The sequence below is a fragment of the Arachis stenosperma genome, chromosome 8 (assembly GCF_014773155.1).
Source record: "Arachis stenosperma cultivar V10309 chromosome 8, arast.V10309.gnm1.PFL2, whole genome shotgun sequence".
NCBI lineage: Eukaryota > Viridiplantae > Streptophyta > Magnoliopsida > Fabales > Fabaceae > Arachis > Arachis stenosperma.
In genome coordinates this window covers 5,854,350-5,880,950 of record NC_080384.1, presented here as the reverse complement: position 1 = coordinate 5,880,950, position 26,601 = coordinate 5,854,350, and the positions used below count along the sequence as shown (strand labels likewise).

Here is a 26,601-nt window from a genome sequence, read left to right as displayed (position 1 = left end):
ATTTTCAGAATGGACCATGATAGATATATTCTATTATGGTCTATTTGAGTTCTCTAAGATGTCACTGGACCATTCTGCAGGTGGATCCATTCACCTAAAGAAAATGCCTGCAGAGGCTCAAGAACTTATTGACATGGTTGCAAATAACCAGTTCATGTACACTTCTGAGAGGAATTTCGTGAATAATGGGACGCCTCAAAGGAAGGGAGTTCTTGAAATTGATGCTCTGAATGCCATATTGGCTCAGAACAAAATGTTGACTTAGCAAGTCAACATGATTTCTCAAAGTCTGAATGGATGGCAAAATGCATCCAACAGTACTAAAGAGGCATCTTCTGAAATAGAAGCTTATGATCCTGAGAATCCTGCAATGGCAGAGGTAAATTACATGGATGAACCTTATGGAAACACCTATAATTCATCATGGAGAAATCATCCAAATTTCTCATGGAAGGATCAACAAAAGCCTCAACAAGGCTTTAATAATGGTGGAAGAAATAGGCTCAGCAATATCAAGCCTTATCCATCATTTTCTCAGCAACAGACAGAGAATTCTGAGCAGAGTACCTCTAACTTAGCAAATTTAGTCTCTGATCTGTCTAAGGCCACTTTAAGTTTCATGAGTGAGACAAGGTCCTCCATCAGAAATTTAGAGGCACAAGTGGGCCAGCTGAATAAGAAAGTCACTGAAACACCTCCTAGTACTCTCCCAAGCAATACTGAAGAAAATCCAAAAAGAGAGTGCAAGGCCATTGATATAATCAACATGGCCGAACCTAGAGAGGAAGGAGAGGACGTGAATCCCAATGAGGAATACCTCATGGGACATCTCTCAAGCAAGAAGGAGTTCCCTATTGAGGACCCAAAGGAATCTGAGGCTCATATAGAGACCATAGAGATTCCATTAAACCTCCTTCTGCCATTCATGAGCTCTGAAGACTATTCTTCCTTTGAAGAGGATGAAGATGTAACTGGAGAGCAAGTTGCTCAATATCTAGGAGCTATCATGAAGCTGAATACCAAGTTGTTTGGTAATGAGACTTGAAAAGGTGAACCTCCCTTGCTCATTGGTGAACTAGATACATGGGTTCAACAAACTTTACCTCAAAAGAGACAAGATCCTAGCAAATTCTTAATACCCTGTACCATAGGCACCATGACCTTTGAGAAGGCTCTGTGTGACCTAGGGTCAGGCATAAATCTTATGCCACTCTCTGTAATGGAGAAGCTAGGAATCATTGAGGTACAGCCTGCCATATTCTCCTTACAAATGGCAAACAAGTCAGTAAGACAAGCTTATGGATTAATAGAGGACGTGTTAGTAAAGGTTGAAGGCCTTTACATCCCTGCTGATTTCATAATCTTAGACACTAGGAAGGAGGAGGATGAATGCATCATCCTTGGAAGACCTTTCCTAGCCACAGCAAGAGCTGTGATAGATGTTAACAGAGGAGAATTAGTCCTTCAACTGAATGGGGACTACCTTGTGTTTAAGACCCAAGGGTATTCTTCTGTATACATGGAGAGGAAGCATGAAAAGCTTCTCTCAGTACAGAGTCAAACAAAAGCCCCCCACAATCAAACTTTAAGTTTGGTGTTGAGAGACCACAGCCAAACTCTAAGTTTAGTGTTGAATCCCCACATCCAAACTCTAAGTTTGGTGTTGGGAGTCTACCTTACTCATAGTTAATCACCATTCCTCAATATCTCATCTCTCATTAACACGTGAGCGGGATACGACCACCATCCTCACAACCATTCTCAATTCTAGCTCATTCTCTTCATTCAGCCATGCCAAATCAGTCCACAATTCAAAACCGAATAATATCAATCCACAATTCAAAACCCAATATTTTTCTTATTAAGTACCAAACTCACATCATCATCAATTATCATCAAAATCATATTTTACTTCATTCATAGTCATAATCATAATTATTCACCATCATTTCTCATATCAACTCACTAGGCTTCTTCCCTAACTCTATTATCCTCTATTACACTGGCTCTATACTCAAAACAGAGCTTACAGGAGTTTGAAAGGCTCGAAGAATGATTAAAAATACAAAAATATAGTTTTTTTTTTTCAAAACAGGGTGGTCATGTATATGCATGCCACCCCTCACGTACGCATGAATGTTGAAATTGGAAGGTCGTGTAAGCAGACCACCTCTCGCGTACACGAAAGTATAAAACAGAAGAGGATCTGCGCGTATACATGACATACCATGTGTATGCATGATGTGAAAATGGTCATTTTCGCGTACACAAGCCGTGTCCACGTATGCAAGAGTACTTAGTAGTGGCCAATGCTCGCATCGCGTGACACCTGCGCATACGCATGCATATCAGAAATATCCTGGTTCAACTACACAGTGCAGTGTAGTTTACATCCAGTCTCCATCACAACAATGACGAAATTTTACTATCTTTGAACAAGATTACACTCTCTAATTTCCCTAGGATTCTACCCAATCTAATCTGGGACAAACCCAACTTCTACTCAAGCCAGATTTGACTAAGAACTCACACTAGCTTTCAATTGCAAAGTGCTCACCCAACTTGCAAGGGAATCCCCTTAGGATCATGACAATAAAACAGAAATACATATAAAGGATAACTGAAATAAATATTTGACTTTTTCTCCAAGTCTAACTCTCTTTGCCTTTTTCAACTCAATAGCTTTTTCATACATTCCTTACTATATTGCCTTTTTCCATTGAGACAAAGAAAGATTAAATTGAGAAAACAGAATATTCAATAAGAACCATGAAGGAGAAGAATGTAATAACTTTGTAATCTCTAAGAACGCAAACTTTGTGCTCTCACTCCTTACTTCAATCCTTGGCCGTTCACCCATTTAATAGAAGAGTGAAGCTTCCAAAGCTTGAAACTTTGCTGCAGCACATTTGACTTCTTCTCCCAAAAATCAATAGCAGTAGCGGAGTCACGGAAGAGATAGAGTAGAAGCAGTGACTGAATCATACATGCATTCATACCTTCTATCTTATCTTTCATTCTTTTTTCAAATTGCTTATTGAATCTGAGCCGTGCATTTGAACTTTTCCCCCAAGTTTCTTTCTTCACCCTTGATTCACAGCAGAGCTCCATGATCTTCAAATCTTGAGCTTTCCAATTCGATGCATGCAAGGAGAATGTTTCTTCACCAATCTTCAATGAAGCATAAATTTGGAAATACTTTTTGTGATTTGTCTTTTGGATGTGATATTTGCCTTTAGCTCTAGCTTCTTTGACTTCCTTCTTCTTTTCTTGAATTGGTAACCCACTTTTTATACTTTGATTTAGCCAAATTAGAATTTCACTTTTTTCTTGCTTTTCTTTTATGATTTCATGTGGGTGATGAAAAAGAGAGAAGAGAAAGAAGAGAGAGTTTGGTTCGGTGACTTTATAGTTTAGTTCAAATGAAAATGTAGTTTCATTCTTTAGTTTGCAACCAATTTGAATAAATGGACTTAGATTGTCTAGTTGGGCTTGTGTTTGTCCTTGGGCCAGATTTTTTCTTTCCTTCTTCCTTGTAGATTAGCTACTCTTTCTTTGGATCAAATATAATGATATGAGTAAATATTGGATCTAAACTAATGTTGGACTTTAGTTGCTTGTTATTAGGTCAGAAGCTAGTTATTGGGCTAGTTTGTTTTATATTAATTTTTTGCACACTTTAGCAAACTAATCACATACATAATTGATTTTTAATTCAATAATAATGTTTAATCATCATTTATAATATGTTGTTAGTTTTTTAAACTCAACAGATTGAATTTTATTGGATTTTATTATGGTTATATTAATGTTTCAAAAGTTTAATATCTATGAATACTCGTGGATATTCGGCATCTCCACGGAGAAAAATAAACAGCGACCAATGATAAACATGGAACCAAGATGAGGACATTTTACTAAACGGGAACAAGGTGAAAGAGAATTCCTACTCCCATAGAGACTCATTATCATCCTTAATCTCAATGGCGACCACTACCATTACATCGGGAGGAAGACTTGGCTTAACCACAACCAAATGACAGAGCCAATAAAAAATTTTTGACAATCCCCAACACAAAACCTCCTAGAAGACAACAACCCCACATGTTCATATCTCTGTCCAATTTACATTTGTACTATAGTGCTTTTCTTGGGAAAAAAAAAATATCAAAACGACAATATTGTTGTACTTCACTCATCCTAGAACAAAAAAAAGACCCCCATTTTTTTTTCTTTGCTTTATTTTAACTTATCAATATATTTTAGTGTTGTGTCTTTTCAGAAAAACCAAAATATCAAATTAATATTTTACTTTTATGAATATATTGAAGGAGCAAGACTTCGTAAAGCCCAGAGAAAAAAAAGTGCCAAAGCCCATCAGAAAGAAATACAAAATATTAAAATTTTAAGGAGATTTTAACAAACAAAATAAAGTTTCACTTAAATAAATTTTGGATGCTACGTGTACATTAAAATTAGCCGTCAAAATTAGCTACTAATATAAAATATATGTTGAAATACATTTAACATTGAAAATAAATTAAATCATACATATATGTATATATATACAAATACATTAGTAATTGATTTTAGTGATTAATTTTGGTGTACGAATAAGATTTTTGACAAATTATGTTATGTTGATATGGAAAAATAGCAATGGATTCAAATATTAATGAAACATTTTTATTAAAAGACTATCAATGGCAAGATGAATAAAGATCAAGAAAATGGAAAGAGAAACTTCAAGAGAAAAAATTATTAGGTAATTATTGACTAAAAAGAATTGGTTGGTTCCTGATTTTTTTATTTGGCCTAACTTTTTATTTTAATACCAAGCCATAGCTTCTTAATTATTATATTCCTTTTTACAAGCACACCGAATACAACATCTTTTCTGTTTTCAAGATACAAAAATTTTATAACTTTATACGTTGAGATAGAAAAATATTCCTTTCTATCTTTCTATTTCTATATTTCTGTTTCAAAAATAAAATCAAGTACATAACCTTAGCAAAAATGTAGACAGGTCACAAATCTTTTCTAGCGATTTCGAACACAAATTTGTCTAATATCATGAAGGGTTAATTAATTAGGGTGGCATTGGCATATGCACGCACAAGTGGTTCAAATTTAAGGCTTGTCAAAAGAAAAATCAACATTATGAGTTTCCTGTCTGTTATTTGGAGGTCCATGTCCATGTGATGTTGTAATCTCATTGAGTTGAATATGATGATGATGAGTATATGCTAATTCAGTCTCAGATAACTCAGTATCAGAAGGGTATGAACGTGGAGAATAGAGAACACTCTCGGTATCTGTGTGGTTGCTACTAGGCTTGTACTTGTGAAGCAAATGAATTGGCGATGTTCCTTGGCTTGGTGTTGTTTCTCCACTCATGTAACCTGAGTTACTAACATTATCCATCCCTGCTTTCCTTAACTTTGTTCTGTTCTTTGCTGTCTTTTGCCATTTCTTAATGGCCTTTGCTGTTTGCTCCTCAAATATTGCTTTCTTCATGTGTGATCCCATCTGCAAGAAAATGAACATGTTTGCTTTCATTCAACTAGCTAGCGCGACAGAGACAAGACATAAAATTTGTAAATAGTATATACCTGGGTTATTAGGGCATAGAGGGGGAATGTAATATAACTGCATATGAATTGTAAGAATACCCCAAGGATGACCCTTATCAGTATTAGTTTCAAGTTTTCATGGAAGCAAGACTTGATCTTAAACTCATACTGCATATATAGTGAAGAACAAAAAAATTACCATTATTATAAAAACGACCAGTTACTCATGAAAATATTATTCTCATATGACCATTCATTGTGACTCTTAACAAACCATTTATAACGTTGGCCATTCGTACTACAAATCACTTATAAAAGAACTTCGCAATGGGTAAAACATGTTCATAAATCGAATTTACTATATTCGATTTTGGGCTTTTGAATATAATTCGAATCAATATTATTTGATTTAGTAGGTTTAGGGGTTTAAACGTTGGGTTGAGAAGCTGATGGTAAATCAAATAAATGGGTTTTGAATTGTGCCCCTAGTGAATTCGAAATAAATAGTTTCAATTTACCATTCCTATTAAATCAAATGCAATGGCTTCGATTTACAGCCATTGAAGATCATTGATAAATCGATATCAATGAAGTCGATTTACTTGCATAAAGTCTATATATAGAATTTAAATTCAATTGGTTCGAATTATAAATCACTTTCAACCAATTCCACCAAAATATATTAAAATATTCACTCATATTGACTTGAGCTATAGACTTTTCATTTCTCTTTTTATGTATCTACATTTTGTGTTTTTAATTTATAAAGCATACTTTATCGTCCAAATATATTTAAGAGGAGTGTTAGGGGACAACAGGTTTTGTAATTTGTAGCTATCAATTAATCATCATTAGTGTTTTTAATGGTATGAGATAATTCAATTTTCTTTTGCTGGTTAAGTGCTGGACAGATTTTAATAAAAGTGTTGCCCCTCTCAAAAATTTAATTCAACTTCAACTTGACGAGTAATATCAAAGAGGGTTTAATCATGCAAGAAGATAATGTAGAATTAGTACTTACCACTGTCCAGAGGAAAAGGGCTATTTGAAAGGCATTCTGCACGCAAACGAAAAAATATATGATTATAATACTTTTAATGGACTGCAAAATAAGCATGTCACACTCACACACACCTGGAATAAGGTGAAGTGTATCAAGAATAGGATCCACTGGGGGCGATTGAACCAGAAATACTTGTTATTTGGCTCCACCACTGGCACCCCTCTTACAATTGTGGTTCTATCTTGGATTTCTTGCGCCATTTCCATTATTATTAGCTCAAGCTTCGTACCAACTAATAAAAGTATCTGCAAATTGCAATTGCATGCACCAATATTATATATATATATATACATTAACAAGTTATTATTAGTAGTAATGGTTTCAGTTTCACGATCACCACTAATGGGATGAATGAGAGCCAGGTGAGCGTGTTCCATTCTGCAAGAATACAGTAATTAATTAATTAATGTTAATTAAGTAAGCCTCCAATATGGGAAATAATATGCTTATGAGTGTGTTTGAAAGAGAGCAAGAATATTACTATAAACGTTTAAAAGCAGAAAGATGATAGCAGAAACCCAAAGTGGCATACTGCAAAACAAGAAAACATTAACATCAAAATTATTAACATTAACACACACACACATATACATATATGTATAACAATCTACCTGATACCAACAACCACTTTAAAATCGTCCTCCATAGATCTTTTGATATACTTATGGAAGTTGAATTTGCTATTGGGACCAAGATGTGCCTGTTATTAATTATAATGAACTCAGGTAACAAATAGAACTCAACCATAATAAGCTTGGAATAATTACTTAGCACATACATTTATAAATCCATGTCGCATAGTCATGTAATCAACTTTGGTCACAGATGCAAAGAATTGCCTGAAGAACGCCACCTACATTATTGTATATATATATTTTGAGTTTCTTATTATTATTTGTAGTGATTGAAAGAATTGATGGAAGTAGAACTCACAATCCATCGAATTCCGGGCATCCTAGACCACCCTGAATGTTGCTTAACAAATGATGTTTGATGTGCTAACCTGAATCTTGCAGGATCTAACACAAGAGATCAATATTATTAGTATATAATAATATATACGACTATCATCTGATAAAATTACCATTTGAAAATTGATACTCCAAGGAGGATGTCTCTGCTTCCCAAGACTTCCATTTCTTCATCTGTTAAGAAAGTTCATATAATAAGCCAACCAAGAACCACAAACATCAATTCATAACTGATGATGTATGTAAGTTTATTTATTAAACTTACTTTTGCTTGAGATAGGACCATAGTCATGACGCTGTAGAAAATGTGAGAAACAGCGAGGACGAATATAAATATATGCAACTGGTGCAACCCTGAAGCAGATATCAGTGGCACTTTACCCTGCCTTGCCAACAAAATAGGAATTTAATTTCTCATAATATAATATATGGTCTGATATAATTGTAAGTTATAATTTGAAAGTTGATTGTCCCTGACTTTGGTTGAGCAATAGTCGTCGCCGGAGATAGAAGTTGCTAGAATGCGACGCCATGACAACACATCATTGTCGTCCTCCGTCTCAAAAGAAAGCAAGTGTCTCCTACCATCACCACCATGTGAAACCACCTTCTTGCATGGAAGCATGGTGTCCCCAATACTGTGAGGGATGCATATTTTCTTTATATAATTTGTTCCAAATGTAAGTAGAAGCGATAAGAATCCTAACAGCATTAATTCTGCAACAAATTCAAATCATTTTGGACTCACTCCACTATATGTACATATATTACACATAACCTTATGACTTAATTAATTACCTGATTTGATCTTCTCCAAGGCTTCATTCATTGCCTTCTTTTGCTTTTTCTGAAACCACTATCATGTATATACATACTATGTTGTTAGAAAATCACTACTAGTTAATTGAATTTTTGGAAGAAGTGGTTTGAGGCATTACCTTTCCAAGAGAATGGATTCCATGTTCAATTAAGACAGAGAGGATGACAAAGACACTGCACACCACAGCCACTGCCCAAGTGGGTGTTTCCTGAAGAGATCTTTCTCCTGCTCCTCCCTCTCCTCCTGCCATTGTTGCCTAGTTAGTTTTGCCAGAAGAGATTATTCACCAATGCAATATCTCTAGTTATAGAATAATGTTTTTGTCATATGCTTCTGAGTTTTATCTGCTGAGACCGTAGTATTGGTTATCACTCTGCCGGGAACCACTCACCTTATTTAATAATAATAACATTGTTCCAGTTTTAGCCGGCCTTTGGAATTTTACGATTTATATATGCTCTTATCGTAGCTGAACAAGCAAATTAGCAAAGCTTTCTATTGTTTTTACCCCAATTATTTAATTCATCATTTAGTAGCAAGTGGAACGTGTCCTTTGGACTGCTTTTTCATGATTTCTTGTTACTCCATTGTCTCTGTGTTTGTATATTGGAAACTACTTAAAACTTATATTAACTTTATTACAAAAATATCTAACTAAGAACTATTATACTTGTACCTAACAACTATTTCATAGAAGAAATCGCGAAAATTTTATTCTTTTTTGAGTATGGCTTGACTTATTCTTGAATATACCATCACGTATTATCTAATAAATAAAGGGTTTAACTAACATATATTTTTGAAGTAAATAATAAATTTAGGTGAATGCTATGGTGCTTATTACTTTGTACCTAAGTTACTAAAAAAGATAAATAAATAATATTTAATAAATTTTACATGATTTATTTTTTACTTTAAAAGGGAAGTTAGGTAATTTAGGCACCATAACAAAAGCACCATAGAACTCACCATAAATTTATCACTAGTGTAAAATTTTAAATGTTTTTATTTAATAAATAATTAAAAACTTAAATTTTTTATATTTTTAATAAAAAAATTTTATTTTATGATCTTAAAATGTACTTTTTATTAAGGACACTAGATAAACGCATAAACAAATTAGTTGCTTAGAATGAATAATGGCGCACTGAAAAAATTGTTTTCTTCAATTTGACCGATTCAACGAATTAAGACAAGTACCATCAAAATTTTTTAATTCTTTTGGGTGCACAAACTAACATCATTTTTATCGTTGACGTGCTTTCTGCTTTTTCCGAGTTGACTGTTTCAGCCATAGTCAATGTTCATGAAATGGTCTTTTCCGTTGGGATTACACTTGGACCTGGTATCATGATGGGCCCAACTATGATATGTCCAAATCCATCTCCTTGGGAACAGGATACCAACACTTTGGGCCATCTATTAGACACTAGAGAGGGCCACGGCCCAAGAAAAAAAAAAGAGTAATCACTTTTTGAAATAATAAAAATTTATTAAAAAAACCAGACCCTGATTAAAGACTGGGCGGTAACTGGGTATTCCTGAGTCGAAGCAACTCTGCGGTTTTTTCTCCGCCAGCCAACCCCCTTCCTGCTGTGGCACCTGCAAGTTGGTCGAATAGTCAGCTCACTCGTTTACTTAAACAAAACAAAAATTTATTAAGAAGCATCCTAAAAAATTTATTAAGATCTAAAATTTATTAAGATTAATTTAAATGTTTACTCTAATTAAAATTTAATGATTAATTGCTTAACTAATATTTCTATGTATGTAATCATTTACTAATAAAAATATTAGTTGTCAACTAATTAAAAAAGTAACCGTTAAATAAGAATATAAAGAAAATTAAATAGGTGACGTATTTTGTTTAAGAGCTCCACTAGGTAGTAGGTAGCCACGTAGCTAGTATTTTATTGATTCTATATTATAAGTATAAAGTATACTAATTGATTTATTTATGTAAATACATAGATGCAAAAATTGAACAAAAGATTAGTCAACTTTTTACGAAAATTGATTAGTGGTCTAAAAAAGTTTGTGTTTGTTTAATCAACTCGGAGCCTTGGACCATTTAAATGTAAAAAAAAAACGAGAGGGGGGGGGGGGGGGGGGGGGGGGGGGGGGGAGAGAAAGAAATAGGCTGGGAAGAGAAAGAGCCAAAGAGGTGTGTACATATCCAAAGACGACTGCGTGTGTATCTGTGTGTTTTGGGGGAAAAAAAGAGGGGGTAACTGCAGCTGGTTATACAGTTATCGTTTCTTTTCGTTCTTTCTCTATCTCTCTCTCTCTTAGATATTATCGACATATATATACACTCATTTTTTTCACTTCACTCTTCTCTCTTCAAAAATATCGCAAACACTTTTCGCACTTTCTCAGTTTCCCAACCTCTCTCTCTCTCTCTCTCTCCGATTTCCTCAATTCTCTCTCTCTCTCTCTCTCTCTCTCTCTCTGCAGCTGAACTTAACTCAACCATGGCAGCAGTTTCCACTTCTTTCATCCTAACTCACTCCGGTAACCCTTCTTTTTCCTTTTCAAGATTCCTACTTTATACTCATCTCTTGTTATATCCTTAATTCATTTTGCAAGATTTTTCTTTTTATTTTCTCCGGATTCGTTTTAGAAGATGCAAGTATCAAAATTGAGGTGCATTCCTCTGATTTAGTCAACCATGGATGTGTCTGAGTCTTATATGAACAGTGATCTCAGTAGAATTACCAAATATATGCTTGATCTTGATAATTTTCAAGTTATTCTTTTATTATTATTGATTCCGTGTTTAGCTTCAAAGATTGCATAATCGAGAGGCTTTCTTGTGTTGGGTAGTGTTGTGTTCATACCACAGTTATAGGTTTTCTTCGTGTGTAGTAATAATTAGTTGGATTTTAGTATGTCACATTGATATAAATGTAACGAGTTTCAAGATCACCGATTCATGTTGCTTTCTTGTGTTTATCAGCCTTTCTTTGCCATTCATCAATATCTTTTTTTTTTTATTTAATTAAAAAACAATTCATCAAGATCTTCTTCTTCTTCTTCGTATGTTGGGGTTAAAGGGGGGGGGGGGTATGATAAAGATTTGGTGCGTCTTTGTTTCGTGCAATGGTGGTTGGCATTGCCCATTTTTCACTCTCATTCTGTATTTTGTTTTCTGCCGAAAAGGGCATGTTTTCTACTTTATCAAAAGCTTCGACTACAAGAAGAATTACTGCAATGATTCTTTTAGCTGAGGGAACATCTTGATTTGTGACTGATCTGTTGTTCCAAACAATTTTGCTAGCATCTTCAATCAATAAGTTGGACTACTCACAGTTCAAGATCAAACATTCCAGCTTGTCACAGAATATCAATCGTCGTGGGGGAGTGCACCTGTCTTCGGCAAGAAGGCCTCTCACAATCCAAGCTGCATATAGGTATTCTCTTGGCTATTTCTGCAGTTTATCTGCCTGACTGCATAATTTGTTGCAAAGTGAAAATGCATGAATCAAATCCGTGATAATATAACCGTACATGGTGGTCTTTTTATATAAATTGCCTCTCAAAATCATAATCATAAATGAGTGGGATGCACACAGCACACATAACTGACACGAGGAAGAAACTAACAGGATTAAAAAATAAACTTTTGATTACAGCATTTTGTACTACATGATTAGATGTAATTAATTTGGAGTTCTACTTGTTTGGAACTACAGTGAAGGTGGAAGGCCCAGCGGTGCTAGCATCTTTGTCGGTGGCTTTCTCTTGGGAGGATTAATTGTTGGTACCCTTGGCTGCGTGTATGCACCTCAGGTAATAGATACTGGCGTTGTGTGGGAGCTGGGAAGCATTCAGATATTCGTCATAATATTTCTTTTCAATTTTATGTGCCATTAACCATGATTAGCTTTGTTGCTTGAACGCTATTACCATTTTAATTTTATCTTTATACAGATCAGCAAAGCTCTAGCTGGAGCTGACCGGAAGGAGTTGATGAGAAAACTGCCAAAATTCATATATGATGAAGAAAAAGCCTTAGAGGTGAGAAACTGCTTGTTCTTCATATTGCCCTTCATCTATATCTTAATGAAGGATGCTTGCCATGCTGAATCTTACTTGTCCCTTTTCGCCCACAAATTCCCTTGCATGCACATGTTATTAGATTTAAGCATTTTACCAATCTTAGACTAATTTGCCAAATTCATATAATGATTGTCAATTTGTCATTCTGAAATCTGATTTCCCCTAGCCGTCCAGTTTATGTCCTACACGATCGGTTGCAAAAGTTCATATGTATTGTTAACTTGGTCGACGTTATTGGTGCTAAGTATTTCTTTAATAGCTCAAAAATTTTGCCTTACTTTGCATTGCAGAAAACAAGAAAAGTACTGGCTGAGAAGATTGCACAACTGAATGATGCCATAGATGATGTTTCCTCTCAGCTACGGTCAGAAGAGACCCCAAATGGAGTGGCTGTAAACTCTGATGAACTCGAAGCTGCTGCATGAGACTGTTGCTGTGATCTCATGGTACAAATTGACAATTACTCTGTTCACTAAAAGCACTTGGTACAAATTACAAAATGTATTTTGAATTTCTTGTAATACCTTTTTAGTATTAATAACGAAGCAGATTTCTTTTCATGGCAGCGTCTAGTGTGTGGGATGACTATTAGTTAGTGTTTGAATTCATTCACTGTTGTTACAATGTGAGTCAAGTCCTATAACTGGCTGGCTGCTTCTGTGCTACTATCATCAGCTATTACCATACCCTAATGAGAGGCTGCTATGACAGGCGTCAATTTTCACAGTTTACCGTTTTCTGGTTTGTGTTGTTTACATAATCAGTGATTAATAAATACTTTGGATTATTCATGTTTGGATGATGTCAATTCTGTGCCCCTTTTGTAGCGAACATGAAATGGATGCTAATGCTACCCATGTATCCATACTGCAGTTATTTTGTGTTTTCTAGTGACGCTCCAATATTAAAAGATTATTTGATCCAAATTCCAAGATTTTGAAAGTAAAAGAGTTGGTTACAACTTACAACAATCAAGCTAAGGTGCAATTAGTGTAGTCAATCCAATTGATTATAGCTAGTCTGAATGCATGGATGGCCACCTTTAAATAGCTATGGTAATGATGCAGATTTCATAAAATTAGCAATATGATAATGATATAGTAGTATACGAATGAAAATTTTGTATGAACTGATAACGAAACATGGAGTGTCTGCAATTATTGATTTACCAATCCCCTACTTTCGGAAATCAATTAAAAGGAAGATAATTAACAAGCATTTCTTTTTCAAATATTTATATTTTATAACAAATTGACAATTTTCTGCCATGTTACCTTCTTATCAAAATAAAATGAAATGGATTCTACTGTTAAAATTTAATAGATTTTTTTGAATTTAAATCTTCTTAATTTTAAATTTTCACTTTAGAGAATAAAGTGAAATCTCTTACCATTGAATGTTTTCTCTTGGTCTTATTTATGAAATAAATGGTGATAGATTATACTTTATCCTCTAAAATAAAATTCAAAATTTAGAGGATTCAAATTCGATTTTCTTTACTTTTGTTTTTTAGGAACCAGTACAAAAAAGTTTTTTTTCCCTAACATTTTAGTGTATACTAATGGATTAGTAAAGACAAATAAGCCTGTTAATCTACTTTTTATATTTTTATTAGTGTTGTGATAAGAATGCCTTATCACATTTTATGTGGATGCCCATTTTTTATAAGATACAATTTTTCAAGGATGATTGTATTTAATATAGTTTGAAAAAGTAAAGCCTTGAACATGTATAAATAGGGGCATAGGCGGAGGCTTTTGATACACATCAATAACAACAATCTCCTCTTTCTCTCTCTCTATATTGTCTATATACAAAACTTTTCTCTCCTCTTTTCATACGTTGCTAATATATAATAGTAGTAAATATATAAGTTACTTCTATTATTATAGTGAGATAATTATATTAGTAAATATCAAAATTAGAGTCTTCTATTTACATTTTATTTTATATTACCTCTTCCTTATTCATTTATTTAGTTATTTCATAACACGTTATCAACACGAGACTTTAATCAAATTTTAGGAAGACTCTAGGTAACAAATTTTCATTATGTCGAAACTCTCTCATCTTAAATTTAATGCTCTTGATATATCTGGAAACAATTATTTATCATGGATACTAGATGCTAAAATCCATCTTGATTTAATGGATCTTGGAGATATCATTAAAGCTGAAAATAATACATCCCAGAAGAATAAAGCCAAATCTATGATTTTCCTTTGTCGTCATCTTGACATATGATTGAAAAATGAATATCCCACATTAAAAGATCCTGCAGATCTATGGAAAGACCTTGAAAAAGGGTGCAATCATCATAGGACGGTGATACTTCTTTAAGCCCGATATATTAGAGAAAATTTTCTCGACCTTCCATGCCTCGAATGTGCTCCTGCAGCAGCAGTATCGAGAAAAAGGATTTAAAAAATATTATGAGCTGATTTCTTGCTTTCTTGTTGCTGAACGCAACAATGAGTTACTCTTAAGAAATCATGAAGCACGCCTAGCTGGCGCCGCCCCATTTCCTGAAGCAAATGCAGCAAGTTATAACTTTAGAAGAGGTAAATGGCAAGATTTTGATAACAAGAAAAATTATGGAAGGAAAAGAAATTATGTTCACAATAAAGGATCTCACCCAGAAGTGGGATAAAGAAAGAAACAATGGGCAAAGTAAATCAATTAAGGATAAATACTTCCGTTGTAGTGGAAAGGGCCATTGGTCACGTACGTGTCGTACCCTAAGGTACCTAGTTGATCTTTATCAAGCATCCTTGAAAAAAGATGACAAAGGAAAGGAAACAAATTTTGTTTCAAATGATGAAAATTCCACCACTCATTATGATGTATCTAATTTCTTTGAGGATCCTGAAGGAAATATTGGCTATTTGATCAATGATGGAATAGTTTAATATGTGTGTTTGTTAAGTATTCATGTGAATAATTTTATTGTGTATGTACGTCTACTCATTTTATTATTATTATTATTTGTCTTTGAAGAGAATGGCAAGGACATATAGTGAAGATGTTTGCCTTGAGGATAGTGCAAGTTCGCATACCATTCTCAAAAGTGTATATATTTTACCCATTTGGTGCCAAAAGAAGAATGTGTTAATACTATTATTGGCTCAGGCAATGTGATAAAAAGCTCCAGAAGAGATATAATTTTGTTTCTTGGAGGAACAAAATTTATAATAAATAATGCACTATTATCTATGATGTCTCTAAGAAACTTGTTGAGTTTCAAAGATATTTGCCGAAATAAATATCATATTGAGACAATGAATGAGAGAAATCATGAGTATTTATATATTACAACTCATGATTTAAATAAAAAGGTTATATTAGAAAAGTTGCCCTCACTTTCATCTGGGTTATATTATACTAAGATTAGTGTAATTGAATCACATGCCACTGTATACCAGAAATTTACTAGCCCAAATGAATTCATAACTTGGCATGACCGATTGGGTCATTTAGGAACAACCATGATGCATGGACATTCACTAAAGAATCAGAAGATTCTTAAAACTAGTGAATTTTGTTGTGCTGCATGTTCTCAAGGGAAGTTAATTTTAAGGTCATCACTAGTAAAGATTGGATTTGAGTCCCCTGAATTCCTAGAAAGGATTCAAGGTGATATATGTGGATCTATTCATCCACCATGTGGATCTTTTAGATATTTTATGGTCTTGATAGACGCATTTTCGATATGGTCACATGTGTGCTTATTGTCTTCTCGCAACCTGGCGTTTGCGAGATTACTGGCTCAAATTATTCGATTAAAAGCACAATTTCCAGAAAATTCAATCAAAGCAATTCGTCTTGATAATGCTGGTGAATTTACTTCCTAAGTTTTTTATGCTTATTGTATGGCTAATGGAATAAGTGTTGAACATCCAGTAGTTTATGTTCACACACAAAATGGGTTAGCAGAATCACTTATTAAACGCCTCCAATTAATTGCTAGACCATTACTTATGAGAACAAATCTTCCAACCGCGGTTTGGAGGCATGCTATTTTACATGTCGTAGCACTTATTCGTTTGAGGCCAACGAGTTATCATCAGTTCTCTCCTATGCAATTAGCTTTTGGCCAGCAGCCAAATGTTTTCCATGTAAGCAAGGTTCTGAAAACCGGTTCGAACCGGTTGGTCGAACCGGTCGAACCGCGAACCGATGAAAAATACGGTTCAGACTAAAGCTAAAACCGGAGATTTGAGAAATCGGAATTGAACCGTCAAACCGGCCGGAAATCGGTCGGTCGAACCGAACCGTGAACCGACCGGTTTTCTAAAATTTTCAAAAACAGCGCCGTATGATTGAGGAACCCTAACCAATAACCATTACCCAACCCTTCTACTGATCCAGTTCCACAGCGGCAAAGCAAAACGCGCAGCACCAACTCACTCCCATCACCCTCGACCTCGTGCTTCTCCTTCCTCTCATCGTCGTCAAGCTCGTCCTTCACTTCCGTCCAGCCATCGGCCTTCTACCGCCGCCGTCGTAATTTCGAGCTTCGAAGCCACCGTCGCAACTTCCTTTTCCTCCATTGTGTAGCTACCGTTTGAGCTTCGAAGCCACCGTTTCCGGTCTCGCCTCGTGCCTCCGTCGCGCAGTCACTGTCCCGCCGGCGCCATAGAGAAGAGGAAGAGATTTTTATGTGGTTCTGAGATTACAGGCAGGGGTAGGGGACCACGGACAGTTGTGAAAGTACCAAAATTTTTGTGGCATCTAGGAGGAGTGTGAACTACTTCCATGATTGAGCTTCACCGTGCTAATTTCATACCCTTCACTTTTATGGCTCTGCCTCCTAAAGGTGAATTCCACTTTCACCAACTGTAATGATTCTTTAATTTGTTCTACCTAATTCATCCCCACCAATAATAGTTTCTCATGTTACTGATGTAAGGTTGAAAACAAACAAAAAGAAGCACCTGATATATTTATTTGATTGAATAACTGTTGCATGTCTCTGTCTTCCTGACGAGTATGATTGAATAATTATTTGATTTTGTGAAGCTCTGTGAATTGAAGTCACTGAAGTGTGAACTGATGAACTATGATATACTGATATAGTGATACTGATCTGTGAAATCATGCATAACAAGTGTTAGATTGTTACAGGTTGAAAAATGTAATGGGCCATTTGGATGGTTCCCAAGGGTTTCCTCGGCTTTCCATATGTTAGTTTCTTTCCATATATCTGCTTTCAGTTGATGACTTGATATGGTGTCTAGTTTATCCATTAGTGGTATGTTTAAAATTGTGTTTATAGGAATTGGAAATGTGGAACATTAATCAATATAAATGTATTGTTTGATATAAACAAGAGTATAACTAGAACTAGAAATTAGTGTTTTACAAAGAGTATAACAGTCACCTATTGACTAGATAATAGATATGTTCTACTTAATAATGAAGTTGTTGGTTCTGCACTGATTTACAATTTTTTTTAATTATGGTTTTTGCTAATGTAGGTGATGAAGCCGATGATGCAGACTGGAACTTTGTTCTGTGAGAGTTAAAACATTAAATATCAGTTCCCCTTTCTTGGCTGCTAAAAGTCCTTATTTCTACGAGGTATAAAACATAAAAGCTTTATAGTACCTATTTATTGAGCGTTCCCCCAAATAATTTTTTTTACAAATGCCATGTTTCTTTCTTCTTGTTACAGAAAAAGGTGCTCTTATGCAATTATTGAATTTTATGTATAGTAGTACATTGACCAATACTTCAGCAAGAAACAGTCCAACCATTGTGTGATGCAGCAAAGCTGTTTCTTGTTAATAAATTCAAGGATATAGCCAAGTAAGGGTTACCCTATTTTACAGAAGATTGTGGTATCTTATATTCCAGGAACCGTGAATTCTTTTTTATTAATCTTTTTTTGTATCTGGGATTTACTATTTCCTCCTGTACATCCTTTTTGTTTGCTGGTGAAATTTTTATTTTCAATTCTTTTCCGACCATTCTTTTGTAGAACACTTGTTTCTTTTCATGCCATTCTGCATGCTTTTCTGTGCAATGTTGCTTTTCCCTTTGAATGTTAACTCACGTTATTTGTGCAGGTATCGAGGAGCTTATGACCTTGCCATTAGCTGGTATAGAAGCAGTAATTTCTAGTGATGATCTCCAGGTTGCATCTGAAGATGTTGCCATTTTATGTTTAATTGGTTGTTTTGTTATTTTACTTTTGAATTTGTATTTGAATGAGATTATAGTTTATGTATGTAGTACTTTTAATTTGAATTATATTTTAAAGTTTACATTAGACTATAATTATATTTTAATGTGTTTATTATATTTTATTTATTTTTTATTATAAAACAGTTTTTTCGGTTCAACCACGGTCGAACCGGTTGAACCTATAAACCAGTGAACCAGTAACTAGAGCGGTTCGATGACCGGTTCAGTTCTCAGAACCTTGCATGTAAGAATATTTGGGTATGCGATATATGTTCCCATTGCACCACCTAATCACACCAAAATGGGACCACAAAGAAAATTGGTAATATATGTTGGATATGATTCTCCCTCTATAGTGAGGTATCTTAAGATACAAACTGGAGATGCATTTAAATTCCGGTTTGCAGATTATCATTTTGATGAATCAAAATTTCTAACATTAAGGGGAGATAATAAGCTTCCTAAAAAGGAACTTAATTGGAATGCATCATCGTTGATGCATTTAGATCCTCGATCAGGACAATGTGAACTAGAAGTTCAAAAGATTATACATTTGCAAAGAATAGCAAATGAATTGCCTGATACATTTTTCGATACAAAGAGGATAACCAAGTTGTATATACTAGCAGAAAATGCCCCAGTTCGAATTGATGTCCCAGTTGGACAAATTGCCACCGAAGCAAATACACGCCAGAAGCGTGGCAGGCCTGTCGGTTCCAAAGACAAAAATCCTCAAAAGAGAAAAGAGGTAAATACTATTCTTGTTGAAAAAGACATGGTAGAGACACATGCAGTTGTCCAAAATTCTGATATAGTGTTGACGCCAGAAGACGTTTAGATACCTGAAAATTGTGAAAATGACGAGATCTCGATAAATTATGTCTTTACAGGAGAGAAATAAGACCGAAATAAGGCAATTGTCAATGAAATATTTGCATATAATGTGGCATTAAATATCATGCATGAAAGTAAGGATCTTGAGCCAAGATCAGTCGAAGAATGTCGACAAAGGAATGATTGGCTAAAATGGGAAGAAGCCATGAAGACTGAATTAGACTCACTTGTAAAACGTGAAGTCTTTGGATCTGTAGTCCATACACCAGAATATGTAAAACCTTTTGGATACCAAAGGGTATTTGTGAGAAAACGAAATGAGAAAAATGAAGTTGTGCGCTACAAAGTCTGACTTATGGCACAAGGTTTTTCACAAAGGCCCGAAATAGATTATGAAGAAACGTATTCCCTTGTAGTGGATGCGATAACATTGCGTTATTTGGTCAGTTTATCTGTATATCATAAACTGCATATGCATTTAATGGATGTGGTAACAGCCTATTTGTACGGCTCAAAAGATCGGGATATCTATATGAAAGTTCCTGAAAGACTAAAGATATCTAAACCATCCAGTGAATATTCGCAAGGGTTATACTCAGTTAAATTGCAAAGATCTTTATATGGTCTAAAGCAATCTGGACGAATGTGGTATAATCATCTTACTGAGTATCTGGCCAAAAATGGATTTAAGAATGATGATATCTGTCCATGTGTTTTTATAAAGAAAACTGCATCTGGATTCATTATAATTGCTATGTACGTTTCCTAAAGAGATTCCAACAATTATAAAAACTCTAAAAGACGAGTTTGAGATGAAATATCTTGGAAAAACTAAATTTTGTCTCGACCTGCATATCGAGCATACAAAAAATGAGATCTTTATTCATCAAACAACATATACAGAAAAGATCTTGAAGAGATTTTATATGGATAAGTCACATCCATTAAGTACCCCAATGATCGTAAGATCTTTGGATGTGAAAAAGGATCAATTCTGTCCTAAAGAAGAAAATAAAGATATCCTTGGTCCTAAAGTACGATATCTTAGTGCCATTGGAGCACTAATGTATCTTGCTAATAATACGCGACCTGACATATCATTCACGGTGAATTTACTAGCAATGTATAGTTCCTCTCCAACTAGAAGACATTGGAGTGGAATCAAGCAAATCTTTCGATATCTTCATGAAACGGTTGATATGGGATTGTTTTATCCCTATGGATCCAAGTCACAACTAGTTGGCTATATAGATGTCGGATACTTGTCTGATCCACATAAAGGGAGATCTCAAATAGGATACCTATTCACATATGGTGGTACAGCTATATCATGGAGGTCCACGAAACAGACGATTGCTGCAACATCCTCTAATCATGTCGAAATACTAGTGATACATGAAGCTAGTCAGGAGTGTTTTTGGCTCAGAAGTTTGATCCAATATATTCTGTCATCATGTGGACTGATTGATCATAAGATAGCTCCAACTGTCTTGTTTGAAGATAATACAGCATGCATTGGTCAGCTTAAAGGCAGATACATCAAAGGTGATAGAACAAAGCATATTTCTCTCAAATTCTTATTCACTCACGATCTTCAAAATCAAGGGACAATTGATGTCCAACAGATCCGCTCAAGTGACAATCTGGCACATTTATTTACAAAGTCACTCCCAAAATCCTCCTTTGAAAGATTGGTACATGAGATTGGGATGCGCCGATTTTGAGACATCAACTGATGTCGACAAGAGGGGGAGACTGTACTCTTTTTTCCTTGGTCAGATTTTTTTTTCATTGGGTTTTTTTGACAAGATTTTTAATGAGGCAGTCCCTATCACTAAAGGATATTGTACTCTTTTTCCTTCACTAAAATTTTTTTCCCACTGGGTTTTTCTTTAGCTAGGTTTTGATGAGGCAATAATCCTAAATGGTCATCCAAGGGGGAGTGTTGTGATAAGAATGCCTTATCACATCTTGTGTGGATGCCCATTTTCCATAAGATACAATTTCTCAAGGATGATTGTATTTAATATAGGTTGAAAAAGTGAAGTCTTGTACATGTATAAATAGGGGCATAGGCTGAGGCTTTTGATACACATCAATAACAACAATCTCCTCTTTTTCTCTCTATATTGTCTATATACAAAACTTTTCTCTCCTCTTTTCATACGTTGCTAATATATAATAGTAGTAAATATATAAGTTACTTCTATTATTACAGTGAGATGATTATATTAGTAAATATTAAAACTAGAGTATTCTATTTACATTTTATTTTATATTACCTCTTCTTTATTTATTTAGTTATTTCATAACAATTAGAGGAATGTTAGCAGATTATTAGAATTTATTTTTTTGACTATCACTTAGCCATTAATATTTAAAAGTATAAAATAAAATATATTGTTGGATTATTAGACTAAATATACTAGACTAAATGAATTGAATTATCGTTAAGTAATAACAAAAAATTATAAATTTTGATAACATTTTTTTTGTTATTATCTCAACGTAAAATTAGTGAAGATGGCAAATTCTTTAATGATATAATTAAGAGAAAATATAAAGAAATAATGATAACTGTTAATAATGTGAATAATGAATTTAAAAAGGAAGATAAATTAAAAATTAAAAATTAAATTTTTAATTAATTATTTAATTTTAAATTTTAAAATTTAAAAAATTAGTACTAGAAATTCAACCTATTTGGTTTGTCTTAATAGATAAGGTGAAAATAAAAGAAAGATTGTGCAGATTTGGGATAGTTAATCATGAGGATAATATGTGTATTTTATATAGTAAGGATGTTGAAAATGCTCATTCCTTATTTCTTGAATGTGAATTTACTTGTCAGGTGTGGTGCGCATGATTATCTCATTTTGACAGATAATGGTCCTTTTTCGATTCTGTGAAGGAACATTTTTAAAGTTAGACAAATATAACAGTTAAAAAGAAGGAACACAAGAAATGATTTATTTGTTTTTTTACAATAGTTTGAACCGTCTTAATGAAAAGAAACATAAGACTATTTCAAAATAAAAAAAAGTGTAAAAAATATCATTAATATGTCTTTTCTTAATTACGAAGAGTGAAGATGTAAAGATTTGATGGTAATAACGAAGATGACAACGAAAAAATGTTTTTGACTTTATAAATTGTTAGGTGATTACCGTTAATAAAGATTTGTTTTGTTTCTTTGCTCGTTGGCTTCATTTTTATGTTGAGCTCCTTTGTTTTTTTTTAAAAAATTCACCGTAGTAATAACGGGATTACCAATCAAATCGGTGTGAAAATAGCAAACTACAGTTTAAGTTTCATATTTGCAACTCGATTGGTTCAGGATTGCACTCGATAGAGGAGGATGTGTGAAAAACCAAAAAGTTTCTTAAAAGCATCCAAAACGCTTTTGTAGTCATTCATTTATTTTTCTTCTTGCTCTTAAAAAATAAAAGAAGAAGAAAAAAAAGAGAAAAACATATAGCACAAACGAAGGGAAATTAGTAAGCGGTGAGGAATATGCTACATGTGGCTGAAAATATGAAAGTCTAATTACTGGAAAAATAAAAAAAAAAAGGAAAAAGGAGAAAAATGTTGTCCAATCATGATCTTATCCTATCCTACAGATTTTTGGTAACTTATTCACCACTCATTCCCGTTTACTCACCATCAACGTCAACCATATTTTTATTTTGACACAATAAGTTCAAACAAAAGAAAGCTGTAAAAGAATAAAACTAGAGGACCAAACGCAACATAATTATTTATTTTTCATATTATATACTCAGCTTGACAAGAAGAACAAGAAGTAGTTGCATTGCATTGGTTGCAGCCATGGCTACTTACGCAGCTCTAGCTTCCACGAAGATCCCCACTAACACAAGGCTTCCATGCAAGTCCTCTCACTCTTTTCCAACCCAATGCTCCTCCAAGGTTACTACTATCTCATCATCTCTTTCCAAATTCTGTGGCATATTTAAGTACTTCGATCTTAATTATTATTCTTATTCATCACTTTGATTCATTATGAGCAGAGGCTTGAGGTGATGGAGTTCTCGGGGCTGAAATCAAGTTCATGTGTTACCCATGCCGTTAATGCTAGAGATTCTTCCTTCTTTGATGTTGTGGCTTCTCAACTCACTCCCAAGGTTCATTTCTTAATCAACCATTTGAGCTTTTTATTTAAGAAATGTTTTTTCTTTCCGTTTTTTTTTTTTTTTTTAATATTGTGAGTTTTAAGTAGACGACGGGATCAAGGCCTGTGAGGGGAGAGACAGTGGCGAAGTTGAAGGTAGCTATCAATGGCTTTGGACGCATCGGTAGAAACTTCTTGCGATGCTGGCACGGTCGCAAGGACTCACCCCTTGACGTGGTTGTTGTGAATGACAGCGGTGGTGTCAAGAATGTAAGTATTCACATTACAATGCCATTTTCAGATGAAATGAATGACAGTAATTAGTACGTAGGTTAGTAACATATGGTGATTTAATTTGCATAAGCAGGCCTCACACTTGCTTAAATATGATTCTATGCTGGGAACTTTCAAAGCAGATGTGAAAATAGTGGATGACCAAACCATTTCCGTGGATGGTAAGCCCATTAAGGTTGTCTCAAACAGGGATCCTCTTAAACTTCCTTGGGCTGAGCTTGGAATTGACATTGTTATTGAGGTAAGTCTTGACCTTTTGGATTCTCTGCTTCCTTTGATTTGATTCGATTTGATTTGATTCGATTCGATGATATTCAGGGAACTGGAGTGTTTGTGGATGGGCCTGGTGCTGGAAAACACATCCAAGCCGGTGCCAAGAAAGTCATCATCACTGCTCCTGCTAAGGGTGCTGATATTCCAACCTACGTCCTCGGAGTCAACGAACAAGACTATGGCCATGATGTTGCCAACATTATAAGGTCCTTGAAACGTTAACACTCTTTTTACTAAGTAAAAATAAATGATTAATTATCATTAGTAAAGCTAAGTGGTTAATTTTGAATTCTTTCTTTTTTTTTCTTCAATTTAGTAATGCTTCTTGCACCACAAATTGTCTTGCTCCTTTTGTGAAGATCTTGGATGAAGAATTTGGTAAGCCGAAACGTCGAACACATGATGATGTTACTTAATGTTTGAGAGCTTAGAGAGTTACTTTGATTTGGTCTATATTTTCCAGGCATTGTGAAAGGAACCATGACAACTACACACTCCTACACAGGAGACCAGGTACAAAATCAGCTACAATTTTGCTCTTGTTTTATCTCTTTAACTAGTCTAGTGTTTACTCTTGGGTGCTGTTTTACCAATTTGTTCAAGTGAATTGTGCTTGTGCAGAGGCTTTTGGATGCTTCACACAGGGATTTAAGAAGAGCAAGAGCTGCAGCATTGAACATTGTTCCTACAAGCACCGGAGCAGCCAAGGCTGTGTCCTTAGTGCTGCCAAAACTGAAGGGAAAGCTCAATGGAATTGCGCTGCGAGTGCCTACTCCTAATGTCTCAGTAGTTGACCTTGTTATCAATGTTGAGAAGAAGGGTGTTACTGCTGAAGAAGTCAATGCAGCTTTCAGAAAGGCAGCTGAGGGGCCGTTGAAGGGTGTATTGGACGTGTGTGATGTTCCTCTTGTGTCCGTGGACTTCCGCTGCACCGATGTTTCTTCTACTATTGACTCTTCACTCACTATGGTCATGGGAGATGATATGGTTAAGGTTGTTGCTTGGTATGACAATGAATGGGGTTACAGCCAAAGGGTTGTGGATTTGGCACATTTGGTGGCAAACAAGTGGCCCGGAGTAGCTGCTGCAAAGGGAGGTGGAGACCCATTGGAAGAGTTTTGTGAGACAAATCCAGCTGATGAAGAATGCAAAGTCTTTGAATAGAATAGCAGCTTTGGTTATTATCGCTGCCACCAAATCATTTATTTTGAAGTTGTGTTAATTTAATTGATATGAGGGAGAACAAGAACAAAGTGTTCAGACGACAATAGGTGAGGATCATGTCTGGGGCATGTCTTCTAAAATTTAAATGTGTATGCTATTTGCTGTTGAATAATGCCTTTTTTTTTGCGCAACAATAATGCATAATACCATGATGATATATTGTATTGGTGATATATGATTTATTATTCTTCGAATTGATTAAACTTGTTTAGTTCCAACTGGAATTTCAATGGCTTGTGCAGCTCCGTTTAAGGTAAAAAATGAATAGTATAATACACAGCTGTGGGGTGCTTTTGGATTGAATTTTCGAAAATGACCTAGTATAAGGTGTGATTGAGATTAAAGATACATCTGTGTTTAATTCTTTTTGGTTGGTATAAAATATTTAATGGTATTTGGCCAATGTAGCCTTCAGGCCTTTGAAATTGAATGCATCAGGTAAAAACATAAAAGGCCCAAAATGTTTTGACCAAACAAAACCTGTAAAGGAAAACTCCTCATTGTCACCCGGGAAAAATTGCAGCAAGCTCGGTCCTAACAGCAGAAGCAACTGCAGTCAGAAACGGAATTATTTTAGCCAGAAACCTTGGATTGGATCAGACAACCTTCTTACTATTCAAGCTTTGAAATAAAAATTCATAGGGGGAGAAGCCGAACCAATTCTGACAGATGTGTTGGACTGGATGGAGGATATAGAGGACTGCGGACTCACTTGGGTTCCAAGGGAAGGAAACAACCTGGCACACATGGCGGCTGCGATGGAGGCAGAAGGAAAATTGGAGATAAACTGAAATAGGAACATGCCAAGAGAAGGAGACCCCCAAATGTATCAGTGGAATACAACGGCATATGCAGGCTCGGCGCGAGAGATCAAGTGGAAGCCGGAGAACACGGCCAAAACAACAATCCCAACCTTCAACTTGACACTAATAACTCTGTCCTTGGAAGCAACTTCACAATGCAAGGAGTCGAACCATTAGGAATCAGAACAAACAGTAGAGAGGAAGGGGCACATCCAAGGACCTTCGCAGAGACCAACGGTGGCGTTTGAAACCATGCAACGACTAGAACCATGGAAACTTCGCCTGCTCAGCGGCGTCATCGGCGGCATCACAACAATGGGAGGAGGATCAAGGCTCTGCATCCCAGCTACCTTCTACAACGGATAA

At 35.0% G+C, this 26,601-nt stretch overlaps 3 protein-coding genes across 9 annotated transcripts; 2 read left to right on the top strand and 1 right to left on the bottom strand.

The window, feature by feature from the left end:
* Positions 1 to 4,898: 4,898 nt before the first annotated feature.
* LOC130944859 (MLO protein homolog 1-like) lies at positions 4,899 to 8,840 on the bottom strand. 6 transcript variants are annotated; one of them, XM_057873426.1, is made up of 15 exons: positions 8,822 to 8,840; positions 8,549 to 8,673; positions 8,409 to 8,466; positions 8,089 to 8,327; positions 7,876 to 7,992; positions 7,724 to 7,784; positions 7,573 to 7,658; positions 7,418 to 7,492; positions 7,251 to 7,339; positions 7,121 to 7,170; positions 6,977 to 7,017; positions 6,711 to 6,884; positions 6,598 to 6,633; positions 5,616 to 5,744; positions 4,904 to 5,532 (listed from the first exon to the last, which is right to left on the bottom strand). In XM_057873426.1, the coding sequence occupies exons 3-15, from the start codon at positions 8,437 to 8,439 to the stop codon at positions 5,134 to 5,136; spliced, it is 1,527 nt and encodes a 508-aa protein (XP_057729409.1). In that variant the 5' UTR covers positions 8,440 to 8,466; positions 8,549 to 8,673; positions 8,822 to 8,840; the 3' UTR covers positions 4,904 to 5,133. The 6 variants fall into 6 exon arrangements, with proteins under 6 accessions (XP_057729408.1, XP_057729407.1, XP_057729406.1 ...); XM_057873424.1 differs by lacking the exon at positions 8,822 to 8,840 and having other exon boundaries at positions 4,902 to 5,532; positions 8,409 to 8,457; positions 8,549 to 8,809; XM_057873423.1 differs by lacking the exon at positions 8,822 to 8,840 and having other exon boundaries at positions 4,903 to 5,532; positions 8,549 to 8,809.
* A 1,776-nt stretch (positions 8,841 to 10,616) lies between these two features.
* On the top strand, positions 10,617 to 13,283 carry LOC130943364 (uncharacterized). Of its 2 annotated transcripts, XM_057871207.1 has the most exons (6): positions 10,617 to 10,944; positions 11,711 to 11,843; positions 12,126 to 12,222; positions 12,364 to 12,450; positions 12,783 to 12,938; positions 13,059 to 13,283. In XM_057871207.1, exons 1-5 carry the CDS (start codon positions 10,905 to 10,907, stop codon positions 12,915 to 12,917), a joined length of 492 nt encoding a protein of 163 aa, XP_057727190.1. In that variant the 5' UTR covers positions 10,617 to 10,904; the 3' UTR covers positions 12,918 to 12,938; positions 13,059 to 13,283. The 2 variants fall into 2 exon arrangements, with proteins under 2 accessions (XP_057727190.1, XP_057727189.1); XM_057871206.1 differs by having other exon boundaries at positions 10,620 to 10,944; positions 12,783 to 13,283.
* A 9,903-nt stretch (positions 13,284 to 23,186) lies between these two features.
* On the top strand, positions 23,187 to 25,626 carry LOC130944572 (glyceraldehyde-3-phosphate dehydrogenase B, chloroplastic). The gene is made up of 8 exons (XM_057872939.1): positions 23,187 to 23,439; positions 23,541 to 23,654; positions 23,750 to 23,911; positions 24,009 to 24,176; positions 24,254 to 24,414; positions 24,525 to 24,586; positions 24,672 to 24,721; positions 24,830 to 25,626. The coding sequence occupies exons 1-8, from the start codon at positions 23,341 to 23,343 to the stop codon at positions 25,370 to 25,372; spliced, it is 1,359 nt and encodes a 452-aa protein (XP_057728922.1). The 5' UTR covers positions 23,187 to 23,340; the 3' UTR covers positions 25,373 to 25,626.
* The last annotated feature ends 975 nt before the right edge of the window (positions 25,627 to 26,601 follow it).

Excerpts from the sequence above, each read along its gene's own strand:
- LOC130944572 (XM_057872939.1), top strand. The coding sequence starts at position 23,341 with ATGGCTACTTACGCAGCTCTAGCTTCCACGAAGATCCCCACTAACACA. Across the intron at positions 23,440-23,540 it reads CAACCCAATGCTCCTCCAAG|AGGCTTGAGGTGATGGAGTT; the intron begins GTTACTACTATC and ends CATTATGAGCAG. Across the intron at positions 24,415-24,524 it reads GATGTTGCCAACATTATAAG|TAATGCTTCTTGCACCACAA; the intron begins GTCCTTGAAACG and ends TCTTCAATTTAG.
- LOC130944859 (XM_057873423.1), bottom strand. The coding sequence starts at position 8,680 with ATGGCAGGAGGAGAGGGAGGAGCAGGAGAAAGATCTCTTCAGGAAACA. Across the intron at positions 7,659-7,723 it reads GGAGTATCAATTTTCAAATG|ATCCTGCAAGATTCAGGTTA; the intron begins GTAATTTTATCA and ends CTCTTGTGTTAG. Across the intron at positions 7,018-7,120 it reads TCTGCTTTTAAACGTTTATA|AATGGAACACGCTCACCTGG; the intron begins GTAATATTCTTG and ends GTATTCTTGCAG.
- LOC130943364 (XM_057871207.1), top strand. The coding sequence starts at position 10,905 with ATGGCAGCAGTTTCCACTTCTTTCATCCTAACTCACTCCG. Across the intron at positions 10,945-11,710 it reads TTTCATCCTAACTCACTCCG|CATCTTCAATCAATAAGTTG; the intron begins GTAACCCTTCTT and ends CAATTTTGCTAG. Across the intron at positions 11,844-12,125 it reads ACAATCCAAGCTGCATATAG|TGAAGGTGGAAGGCCCAGCG; the intron begins GTATTCTCTTGG and ends TTGGAACTACAG.